This window comes from Austrofundulus limnaeus, unplaced genomic scaffold (assembly GCF_001266775.1).
Source record: "Austrofundulus limnaeus strain Quisiro unplaced genomic scaffold, Austrofundulus_limnaeus-1.0 Scaffold4, whole genome shotgun sequence".
Classification (NCBI taxonomy): Eukaryota; Metazoa; Chordata; class Actinopteri; order Cyprinodontiformes; family Rivulidae; genus Austrofundulus; species Austrofundulus limnaeus.
The window spans coordinates 2,214,832-2,227,143 of record NW_013952406.1 but is presented as its reverse complement, the minus strand read 5'-3'; the positions used below and the strand labels follow the sequence as shown (position 1 = coordinate 2,227,143).

Genomic DNA, 12,312 nt, shown 5'->3' with positions numbered 1-12,312 from the left:
TAATAATAATTAGAATACTCTGTGCTGGAAAACAACTAGTCATTTTAATAATTTAATATTATTTTATCAATTAACCTTGCATGTTACACACAAACTTTATAATAATAAACATAAAAAGGTTGTAACGACTACTTCCATTTTGAGAACATGTAATGTCCGTTACCTCCTGAACGCAGCACAAAGTCTGTGCTGCTAAAATGCTAACAACAACAAGCTAGCGTTCAAGAACTCATCCAGATTTTCCGGCTCTTGTCAAATAACTTCAAGTCTCAGTCAGAAAAGAGTTTGGGAACTTTATTAATGTGGGTGGGGGTGAGACCACTGGGTGGACTGAATCCATTTCTTTCCCTGCCTCCCAATGCAGCATACTTCAAATATGACGAACATTTAAAAAAAAAGTTCTGTAATTTATTTATCAAAACTCCGGTTTTACTTGGCCTATCAATACAACTTAAAAACCATTGTAAAGCCTGAAGTCTGTACTTTTGACACAATTTGGAACAGATTTTTAGAGAGAGCAAATCTTCCCCACTACAGTGATTTAAATCGGTCATGCAGGCTGGAGTCCAGGGGATTAAACGTCATATTAATCATTATCAGCTAAATACCACAATTATCATGAGATCTTTATTCCATTGTTTATTATATATATATATGTATATATATATTTTTACATGAAGGTGAATTTTATTATCAAATAAAAGTAGAATTATTACCACTTTTGTGCAGGTTAACAGCTCTTTACATGTCTTGCAGGAAGGAAGTAAAGGACCCTGATGTTCTGTACAATATGCTGAAGAACCTTCTGGCTCAAATAAAGGTTAGTCACCTGTAGATTTCTACACAAACTTAGGCCTAGACTGTTTTTATTTGTAATTCATAAAAAAAATGTATTAAAAACGGCACCATTTCTTGAAATGTTTATTTACATCTACATGCAAGTGTATGGTTTTTGTGTTGACTCAAAGCTGAGAGGGTAAACTTTTTTTGTTTATTTTAAAAAATTTAAAACATTCCTGTGCGGACAGGGCCTTAAACCTGACAAATATCTTTCTTCTGTCTCCTCCACAGACTCATCCTGATGCCTGGCCTTTCATGGAGCCSGTGAAGAAATCTGAAGCTCCTGATTACTACGAGATCATCCGCTTTCCCATCGGTGAGGAAGCAACTGTGAAAACTCACCGACCTGTTATCAGTTTCCGTTTGTGTGGCTGTTCGTCGTTTAATCGTTCATTTAATCCATTTCAACAGACTTGAAGACCATGACGGAAAGGCTCAAGAACCGGTACTACGTAACCAAGAAGCTTTTCATTGCGGACCTGCAGCGAATCATCAGCAACTGTCGCGAGTACAACCCTCCGGACAGCGAGTACTGCAAGTGTGCCAACACTCTGGAGAAGTTCTTCTACTTCAAGCTAAAAGATGGAGGCCTGATTGAGAAATGAGCAAGTAGAAGCAGATCACAAGGAAAATATTATAAGCTGTTGCCATCGGGTCAGTAACATTAAAAAAAAAAAAAAGTTGAGGCTTTGGAAAAGAAACAAATCAGAGCCAGCTGAGCATCACAAGTGTCGTTAAGACGCCCGTTTAAGCCATTTCCTGAGTTTTATTTGTTTAACTTGGTGAAAGAAGAACCTGCRATGTACATGCTTCACTGAAACAAACCAAAGTTACAGGAAAAAGTTATAAAACTGCTTCGCTATCCCCATATATTTATTCTATAACCGATCCCGTCGTGTCGTTTTGGACGATGGTTTATTCCCATTTTTAAGCGTAAATTGCGCCACAGGAGCCAGTTTATCCTTCGTTGTCCTCCAGGAAAATGAAGCGGACCTCGGGACCTAAAGCCACATTGCCTTCTGTTACTGACAGACCCTTGAACATCCCAGCTGAGCGTGAAGAGCGGTGAAGGCCAGAGCTGGACCGTACTCGGAGTCGATGGGTGAGAAACATTTAATTTGTGTGGAAGTATCAGATGAAAAACAGTTTTTTTATTTTATTTTTTTGGTTCGTTTGTAGATTTATTTGCACCGTTTGTCAAGAAAATGGGAAGCTTGTTTTGGTTTCGATGTCACTTTCAGCACCGTTTAATCCTGTGTGCCAAGCTAAACAAGCTGTTAGTCAACACAAACAAAAAAAACACATTTCTGTTTGCTTGAAGCATAAATTATTCATATAAAGTATAAAACTGTTGAAGCAACATTCCACTGGCTCTGTATTGTTCCAAATCACTTCAGAGAACGTCTCTAACTGTAGCTTGTTTTCTGCTTAACAGCATTAGTTTTTTATTGACACCTCTTTTTTTTTTTACACTTAATAGTTTTGTGTTGGTGAGAAGAAACAGACCAGTTGTATTTTGGATTTTAGTTTGTGGACAGACGTTATTTATCTTCAAACAGGTTGAAGTGGATGTGAATGCATGACAGTTTACATTTCTTTTACTTGTTATGTTCAATTTTTTTTTGACAAAGTGCTTCCTTAGATGCATCCACTTATTTCAGGGGAGTTATTTTGGAATGCCGATTGGTCCAGCTGAATGTTTCTTTGAATCTGTGCAAATTAATTTGTTTTATACTGTGTTTAAATGACAGAGTTTTGATTGAAGTGATGTCAGTGTTGCATTATTCAGGGTTATAAATAACAGATTTCACCCTAAATCCACCTATGCTGCATTTCAGATTTTTTTTGAAAGGCCAGATTGAGTGAAGCTTCTTGCTGTTGGGTTGAACTTCCTTCACTGTAATCCTGTTCATGAAAATAAAGATGTTTTTTTAATATATAAAGACGGCTCTTAAATAAGTCATTTATTCCAAGCCCTCAGGTTACTGACTCACTCATCTGTTTCACTGAAACTAACCTGAAGCTTTCAACTTGGAGTTGATCGTAAACTGACCAAATCATTTTCACTTTTGATTTAGTTTTCAATCTGGGAAAAATCAAACAAAAGCTCCGCCCCTTTTCTGAGGCGTGTCTCAGATGATCTCGTTTTGAGGCTGTCTCTTTAAATCCAAACAAGGCTCTTCACACCCCGCCCTTTCCAGCACCCAGAGCAGTCCATTCTACACTCACCGGCCACTTTATTAGGTACACCTGTCCAACTGCTCGTTAACACTTAATTTCTAATCAGCCAATCACATGGCGGCAACTCAGTGCATTTAGGCATGTAGACATGGTCAAGACAATCTCCTGCAGTTCAAACCGAGCATCAGTATGGGGAAGAAAGGTGATTTGAGTGCCTTTGAACGTGGCATGGTTGTTGGTGCCAGAAGGGCTGGTCTGAGTATTTCAGAAACTGCTGATCTACTGGGATTTTCACCCACAACCATCTCTAGGGTTTACAGAGAATGGTCCRAAAAAGAAAAAACATCCAGTGAGCGGCAGTCCTGTGGGCGGAAATGCCTTGTTGATGCCAGAGGTCAGAGGAGAATGGGCAGACTGGTTCGAGCTGATAGAAAGGCAACAGTGACTCAAATAACCACCCGTTACAACCGAGGTAGGCAGAAGAGCATCTCTGAACACACAACATGTCGAACTTTGAGGCAGATGGGCTTCAGCAGCAGAAGACCACACCGGGTGCCACTCCTTTCAGCTAAGAACAGGAAACTGAGGCTACAATTTGCACAAGCTCATCGAAATTGGACAAGAGAAGATTGGAAAAACGTTGCCTGGTCTGATGAGTCTCGATTTCTGCTGCGACATTCGGATGGTAGGGTCAGAATTTGGCGTCAACAACATGAAAGCATGGATCCATCCTGCCTTGTATCAACGGTTCAGGCTGGTGGTGGTGGTGTCATGGTGTGGGGAAACTTTTCTTGGCACTCTTTGGTCCCCTTGGTACCAATTGAGCATCGTTGCAACGCCACAGCCTACCTGAGTATTGTTGCTGACCATGTCCATCCCTGTATGACCACAATGTACCCAACATCTGATGGCTACTTTCAGCAGGATAATGCACCATGTCATAAAGCTGGAATCATCTCAGACTGGTTTCTTGAACATGACAATGAGTTCACTGTACTCAAATGGCCTCCACAGTCACCAGATCTCAATCCAATAGAGCATCTTTGGGATGTGGTGGAACGGGAGATTCGCATCATGGATGTGCAGCCGACAAATCTGCGGCAACTGTGTGATGCCATCATGTCAATATGGACCAAAATCTCTGAGGAATGCTTCCAGCACCTTGTTGAATCTATGCCACGAAGAATTGAGGCAGTTCTGAAGGCAAAAGGGGGTCCAACCCGTTACTAGCGTGGTGTACCTAATAAAGTGGCCGGTGAGTGTAGTTTGGTAGAGGGGTTTACGACTATACAGCTGCGCAGAAACGTTTTATTTGCAAATAAATTAAAAGATGTCAACAAGAGAGGACTTCGTCCAGCCTTACATGTTGGAGCCAGAGTCTGACCCAGAGCCAGAGGAGAGTGAAGACCACCAAACTGTAGTGGTAAGTCCAGATCTTATTTAGAAGTTCTGTTTCAAATAATTTGATGGAATAGTTAAGAAAACGTCATAGAAAATTAAACTGAACAGGTTGAAAAATGCGACCCCCCCAAAAAATAAAAGATTTCTACGCAGCACCAGGAGAGACTAAATTCAACTTGGTGACGGGATGCCAGCATACAGCACTTTAGTTACACCTGTTGTTTTTAAATGTTCTTTATAACCCGTCTACAATGTGCGTTTGTTAACATACTAAAACAGCCAAAGTGACAGAAAATATAAAGAAATTTTGTAACTGATTAATTGAATATTAGATTCAGTTTTGTATTTTATACTTTCTGATCATTTCAGTCTGTAAGGTTGAAGCTGACAAAGAGTTGGTGTGTGTTATCATGTGTTCTTTCTCTGAGCCTAAACCAAACTGAGTGACGTTCTGACGTCTGACATAAAAGRTAACACCTCTGGGGTGTAACCAGGAAGAGATGTACATTATAAGCTSAATTCATTAAAGTAGAAAGAAAGTTGTCATTGTGTTAGAGTCTCTGCTTCTGAGCAGAGTTGCGCTGCTGTGTTTGGGTTTTCCTGATATCAGCCCAAAGTCTGACTGAGGCCTGTGTGCTGAGTGCTGCATGAACCTGATTGGAGTCAGAGGACTGAAAATAAAGTTTTAAAGAAGAAACCCAGCTGAATCCTGTTTATTCGGACATACCATTTTGAACAACGCATATTTTTCCAACAAATAGATAAAATGCTAACCGTTGCATAGAGCCTTTTTAAAACTGCTACAAGCCTTACTTTGTTTTGGGATTAAAATATTTTAGTTTCTGTGTTGATTTCTTACTGTTTGAATCCCGAAACCCTGTTACACATTTCTATTGTAATATGTAAAATTGTAATGTCTTTGCAGGTTACATCAAATAACCAATACTTTAATTATAACTGGTTTATATACAGAAATATTCTGCTGAGATGACTCCATATCTAAAAAGAAAATGATCAACTTTAGTTTGTTTTGATTGAACCCATTTGTATTTACATTTCCAACAGTTGTTAAAGGTAACACAAAGTGGTTTGTCTTCTAAGCTTTTTRTTTCTGTAGCTCTGCTGCTCTTCASTTTCMTTTTCCTGATGTGAGAAATAAAACTGACAAAGCAAAACGCCCTTTTGTTTTGCACAGTTTTCCAGATGAGAACTGTGTGCAAAATTAACATCCAGAGGGAGAATAAAGAGGATTTGAATTTTTAAGGTTCTGTCTAAAACTGTTTGTGGACACTAGTGTAATTATTATTATTTTTTTAATGAATGCACAGCTTTTATTGTGGTTGCATAATAAAATGTATCATGAGCTACTGTGCAGGTTTTATTTGAACTTCCAGGAAGCATTAACTGAATGTACTTTTATAAACAATTAACTTTTGGATTAAACTCAATGACTGCCATATGAAGTTTACTGACAGCTAAATGTCTGTGTGGTAGTAGCTGAGAGTCATTCGCAGCATCTGAACACAATGCAAAACATTAATTGTGTCTGTTAGCAAAATATCTCCTGAATCGCTTGAAATACGTTAGTGACTCTAAAAGTAATGCTTGAAATGTTTCTATTTTTAATTCCAAAATATGTTCAGAAGTTTGAAAACATGAATTCTGACAGTTTTAGTTTTATTAGTATTCAAGAGCAGCATATTATATGTTTATTATTGCTGCAGAAGCTTAATTCGGTAAAATCTCGTAAAAACAATGACTTGTTGATGGAATCAGAAAKTATCAAGGAGCTAAATAATCAGAAATGGGGATTTTTTGGTTTTAAGTTTCGTTTTTCCTGCTKTAAGAACCGGAAGTGCCCAGTTAGGAAACCTTCAACACCTCAGGACGTTTTCAACACTCAAGTCACGTCAGATACAAAACAAAGATTACTTAAATAACTYGAATTACAACTGTTAAGTTAGCAAATGAGCAGTGTTATATTTGAAAAATGTTGTGAAACGGATTTTTTTGGGTCAATGTAGTTAAGGTTTTGCTTGTCGTTGCGTCCAAACGACAAAGCGTCGCTCCGTCGAGAACCCCCCTGTCAGGACCACAGGTCAGGGATCAGATGGTTTTTATTTTCGTTTTCTGACTTCAGCGTCACACAGCTGATCCGAAGCGAGTTTAAAGCCCTGCCAGCTGGACCAGGGAGCCGCAGTGAAGGAGGAACACTCCTCAGATCTTGATCAAGGCTGACTGGTAAGTTTAAAACTCGTATTTCCCCTTACAGAATTAACAGCAGCTCTCACAAAATGGTTGTTGTGTACAGTGTTACTAAATCTAATTCTTGTTTAGAATTGAGTGTGCATTTATATAAAAAAACAATTCTTAAACTTTATTATTATTAAACAGGTGAAAAGCACAGGATGGCAGATTTTGGGCTGTATAACTACCAGAAGGAGGTGATCCAAAGGGCTCTGCTGAGAGAAAACATCATTATTTGGCTGCCAACAGGAGGTGGGAAGACCAGAGCTGCTGTATATGTGGCCAAAAGGCATCTGGAGACCACCGAAAATGCTAAGGTGGTGGTCCTGGTCAACAAGGTACACATAAATTATCTTTATTAACAATACAGCAGGATAGAGGGGGTTAAAGATTTCTCTCGATTACAGTTTTGGCTGATTCAGATACATGACAACATACAGAAATATGATTAATTTTAATGAGGTACAGAGAGGAAGAAGGGGTCTGAGTGCTGCTTATTGTGGGAACTCTTCAGCATTCACACTATTGAGATATTTTTTTCTTCTTCCACAGGCTGAAGTTTTTTGGCACGTGTTTCATTTTGCAATTTTGTGCTATTTTAACAATTCATATATCAAAAATTTCAGCTGCATTCAGGACATTCTGGCTATGGCATTTGGTATTTCAGCTTGTTATACTTTTTCAGCTATTTCACATTTCGTGGYCACATTTTCCCCACTGAAAACGAATGGAGTTGTTTTCAGCGTCCTTAAAATCCTTCAAAATGTTTCCAAATCTTCACAGCACTACTCCTGGTTCTGCTTCTGCTTTTTTTAACTGCTAATTTTAGTCCCTTTTTAATCATTTTAGCTTTTTTTCTGCTATTTCAGACATGATTCTGATTCTTGCTGCTATTCTGCTGTTTTCTAACTTTTTTGTGCATCTTTCTGATAATTTGAGCAATTTCGGCTTCCTGCTATATTCAGCTATTTGGTGCAATTTCAGCTAATGCTCAGCTGTCATTAGCTAAAGTTAGCTTTTTTTAATTTAAATACATTACATACATTTTTGTAGCTATTGCAATTTATTTCTGCTCAGTTCAGCAAGCTTCTTTCTAATTTCAGCCTTTGGCTGCTATGTTTAGCTTATTTTTATGTAAATTTTAGATATTTTTCCCCAGATTTTTCAGCTATCATTCTCTGCTATTCTTCTGTTCCTGCATTTTTTTTGTGCTTTCCACTTTTCAATTTGAACTTTCATTAACAGTTTTGCTTTCAGCTRAAGTTTTCATCAATAAGCATTCACACTGGCATTTTTGCAGGAAATTCATATTTCTGTCATTCATTTTGTTTAACCTGTATTTATCCGAGAGTGCTGTGAGTAAACAGCAGTACAGATTGTTGCAACAATCAAATCAAGGGTTGGTGTATCTGTAGGTCCACCTCGTGAATCAGCATTTCGCCAACGAGTTCGAGCCTGCTCTGGGAAGCCAATACAGGCTTGTGAAGGTGAGCGGAGACAGCGACGAGAAGGATTTCTTCGGCAAAGTGATTCAGAGCAAAGACGTCATCATCTGCACAGCGCAGATCCTTTACAACGCCATGATCAACAAGGAGGAGTCGAAGCACACGGAGCTGTCAGGTCAGTCACCCAGAACCTCCGGATCGTCGCGTTGTGACGGTGAGGCGAAACTAACCCGCGATGCGTTCATGGTTTCTGACAGATATAACTCTGCTGATCATCGACGAGTGTCACCACACCCACAAGGAAGAGGTCTACAACAAAATAATGAGGATCTACGTGGAGAAAAAACTGAAAGGAGAGGGGCCGTTGCCACAGATCCTGGGTCTCACAGCGTCGCCCGGGACAGGCGGTGAAGAGTTMCTGGAAGGTGCTGTGAAGCACATCCTGCAGGTCAGCTGAAGCTGGGATTTAGGATTGAGATTTATTCATTGAAAAACCAGCTCAGTCCTTGGCTCTCTCTTTCAGATCTGCTCCAACTTGGACTCAGCCATAGTCTCAACTGAGAACCACAAAACTGAGCTGAAGAAGATGGTACCCAAACCCAGAAAGACCTTTGATATTGTGGAGAAACGGTTCGCTGTAAGCTAAATATGTTCTTTATAAGGCAGTGGGACACGGGGGGGGTCAATATTCAGAAACTCGGTTTGACCCAAGGGTCAAATTCTATCAATATTTATCGAACAAATTTTTATAGAAATAAAAATGACCTTTAGAAACGTGGTTTTAAAAAGTAAAACATCACTAAAAATCTCTTTATTTGACTTTAAAAGAAAAAAAATCAGAAAAACTCAGTTCAATTCAAAAATACTTTATTGATCCCTGTCGTCGCAAAAAGCAGAAACACGTTGGAATAATGCCAGAAAAGTCTGCGTGTATGTTCGTAAATAAATGATTTAATTCTGAGCAACAAACAAACAGGACCCAATCAAGGAAGTACCATTGGCTCGCTGCTGACACGTCAGCGGACACAGCCAATAATATACACCATGATAACATCATATGACGTGCTTATAACCAATCACAGATCGCCCCATGWACTCTCCAGCCTATCACAGGGCTCCCAGCACAAAGAGTGTCTTRTCAAACAAGAGAGKTCAGTCCGTTGCGGAGTCCTGTTGTCTGGACAAACAGATTAACATTGAACATGTGACACAGATAGATAATTAGTCCATTACAATCCCAAAAGGAGATTACAGTTTGGAACAATGGGAGAGTGTGRCGAAGCGAAGATTTGGTGCAATCTGCTGGCTTCTTTAGATTTATTGTTTTTATTTTTTTTGTGTACAGTGCCCTGAGACAACAGTTGTTGTGACTTGGCGCTATATAAATAAACTGAATTGAATTGAACAACCCATTCAAAAAAAAGAATCACAAACATGGGAGAACAGGTGCCTCGGGTGTTGCAGCCATGAAGAGGGGCTATCCTTGCATTAGAAAAAGGAAATGGCAAAAGAAAACTAAAATAGATTCTCTGTTGTTTTCCCACGCTAACATCAAAGACTACAGAAAAACTGAAAAAAGAAACAGAAAAATCTTGGTTTGAAAATGGTCCAGCTGTTATCAGAAGAATTTAAAGTATCACCTTCTGGGCCGAATAAAGTGTGAAGGAGGGCCAGGACTGGGCCAGCGGGCCTTTAGTTTGACACACGTGGTGTAACCTGACAGTGCTCACAGTGACATCCTTATTTTATGTTTTGTTCTGTTAGGATCCATTTGGAGATCAYCTGAAGTGGATGATGCATCAGATCCACGAGTTCATGAACCTTCCTTCTGACGTCAGGCTGAGAGAGTGCGGCACGCAGGAGTACGAGGCCGACGTGGTGGAGCTGGAGAAGAGAGGCACGGATGTTTCCGCTGTTTATTTGAGTGATGAGTTTATGTGAAAATTAGGGCTGTCAAATGGTTTAAATTTTAATCTATTAATTCCAAGGTAGCTGTAAATTAATCCTGCTTAATCACGATTAATCTTAAACTTAATGTAAAACTTTATTGCATATTGGTAAAATAAATTACTTGAGTTATTAATGTTTTTATTTAGAAAAAAATGGTGCTTAGACCTGATTTTTTTTAAATACAAAACAGGACCTAAACATATTTGACTCAGTGAAATTTTGTGCAGAAAAATGAGGTTAAATCAAGAATTCAAGGATTTTCATTCCAAATGAGTACTACATGTGGAATTAAAGATAGATACTAAGGTCACAGTTGTCAGCAAAACATAAATAAATAAAATAAAATAATCCATAAGAAGACTAAAAGAAAAAAAACTGTACATAATGTGTTACAATAGAATTTATTTAAATTTATTTTATTTATTTAACCTTTTATTTATCCAGGTAAACTGTTTGAGAACCACTTCTCATTTACAAACATGACCTGGCATGAGTGCATCACAATATACAAACCTACATATTCAGCCACATTAAAGTGATTGTAAATTTTAATCATGATTAAAAATTTTTATCTCTGCCCATGCAGCCCTAAAATTAATCAGAGTTAACTCGATTAATTTCACAGCCCTAGTAAAAATCTACAGATATTGACGTAAAATTTGGTGATTTGGTATGATCCCACGAGGATCTTCGCCTAAAACTCGGGCACAAATTGCGACGAGCGAAATGCATTCTGTAAAAGAAATCTCTCGTTTTCTAATCGTATCAACATTCACTTTTTGTCATGTTTTCTATTAATTTTACCGTTGAGATGATAACTTTTTAAAGAAAGTTAACCCTCTTGTTTTGTGTGTGTCTGCTGGAGCAGGAGTTCGAGACAAGAACAGAGTTGTGTCTCAGTGCGCGCGTCATCTCAGACAGTACAGCGATGCCTTGCTCATCAACGACACGCTTCGAATGCAGGATGCTTTTCACTCCCTGGAGGACTTCTACAACTCAGAGCTCTCCTCAGCCATCGACGGAACGGACATCTTCCTCGTGGGGCTTTTCGAAGGTGGGATTTAGTTTGTGTTTGACCTTGGCGTTACTGTTTTTCTTTAGACGTGACATTCTAACAGTGTTTGTTGCACAGAGAACCAGGTGGAGCTGAACGATCTGGCCACAAACCCCTGCTTTGAGAATCCAAAAATGGCCAAGCTTGAGGAGGTTCTTTTAAACCAGTTCGGTTCTGGCGTCCCGTCTAAGGGAATCCTTTTCAGTAAAACRCGCAAAAGCACCCGCTGTCTCAACGACTGGGTCCGCCAGAACCGGGCCCTGCAGAGAGCTGGCATCAAACCAGCCATCCTCACTGGGGCGGGCAACGGCATCGATTACATGACGCAGGTTTGTGGGCGGAGTCTTGTAAAAGGTGTCCCTGCTTCAGGTGACGCCTCCACGGTTGTTTTTTTGTCCGCTCCCKATCTTTCACGTAACTGTATTTTCTACCGTCCTGTTCAGAACGAGCAGGCCGACACGATCCGCAACTTCCGCAGGGATAAGCTCAACCTCCTGATCTCCACCAGCGTGGCGGAGGAAGGCCTCGACATTCCCGAGTGCAACCTGGTGGTCCGTTACGGGCTCCTCACCAATGAGATTGCCCAGCAGCAGGCCAGCGGGCGCGCCCGAGCCAGAGGCAGCCARTACTCGGTGGTCGCTCAGGAAGGAGGGCGGGAGGTCCACAGAGAGCACCACAACGAGGCCCTGGAGGAGCTGACCGCACAAGCCATCGCTAAGGTCCAGCGTATGAGCGCGCCAGAGTTTCGCAGAGAGGTGGGCTGGGGGCGCTCTGCGCTGCTCGCTCATTACAGTTCTCACTGCTCGTTATCCCTGACTTCACTCACCTCTGTGTTCAGATCACACGCCTTCAAACCGAGACCATCCTTTCCAACAAGCTTTCAGAGGAACGTAAAATGGAGAAGAGGAACCGCTACCCTGCGTCCGGCGTCCAGCTGCTGTGTAGAAACTGCTTCAGAGAGGTGGCTTCAGCGAGTGACATCAGACTTCTTGAAAATGCACACTTTGTCAACGTMAACTCTGATTTTAAGTGAGTTGATCTCTGCCTCCTTCAGGAAGTTCACTCCTCGCATCTTAGGCTACRTTCACACTGCAGGTCTTAAAGGCACRGTGTGTAGGATTTGTTGTTTTCAGTCACATCTAGTGGTTGAGTCGTTGAATCATCCTCCCTGGTCCTCCCCCCACCCCCACCCCC

General features: G+C 40.3%; 2 protein-coding genes across 2 annotated transcripts in view; both read left to right on the top strand.

Moving 5' to 3' along the window:
- kat2a (K(lysine) acetyltransferase 2A) overlaps window positions 1-2,783 on the top strand; it is a 19,786-nt gene extending 17,003 nt beyond the window's left edge. The window contains exons 16-18 of the mRNA XM_014023085.1: window positions 757-820; window positions 1,072-1,156; window positions 1,252-2,783. Of these exons, the coding sequence (XP_013878539.1) occupies window positions 757-820; window positions 1,072-1,156; window positions 1,252-1,445 (343 nt within the window). The 3' untranslated portion in view covers window positions 1,446-2,783. The remainder of the gene's footprint in view (window positions 1-756; window positions 821-1,071; window positions 1,157-1,251) is intronic.
- Window positions 2,784-6,509: 3,726 nt separating this feature from the next.
- dhx58 (DEXH (Asp-Glu-X-His) box polypeptide 58) overlaps window positions 6,510-12,312 on the top strand; it is a 9,542-nt gene continuing 3,739 nt past the window's right edge. The window contains exons 1-10 of the mRNA XM_014023075.1: window positions 6,510-6,663; window positions 6,817-7,007; window positions 8,085-8,289; window positions 8,372-8,562; window positions 8,638-8,751; window positions 9,879-10,011; window positions 10,933-11,118; window positions 11,197-11,447; window positions 11,562-11,873; window positions 11,957-12,147. Coding sequence (XP_013878529.1) covers window positions 6,831-7,007; window positions 8,085-8,289; window positions 8,372-8,562; window positions 8,638-8,751; window positions 9,879-10,011; window positions 10,933-11,118; window positions 11,197-11,447; window positions 11,562-11,873; window positions 11,957-12,147 — 1,760 coding nt within the window. The 5' untranslated portion in view covers window positions 6,510-6,663; window positions 6,817-6,830. The remainder of the gene's footprint in view (window positions 6,664-6,816; window positions 7,008-8,084; window positions 8,290-8,371; window positions 8,563-8,637; window positions 8,752-9,878; window positions 10,012-10,932; window positions 11,119-11,196; window positions 11,448-11,561; window positions 11,874-11,956; window positions 12,148-12,312) is intronic.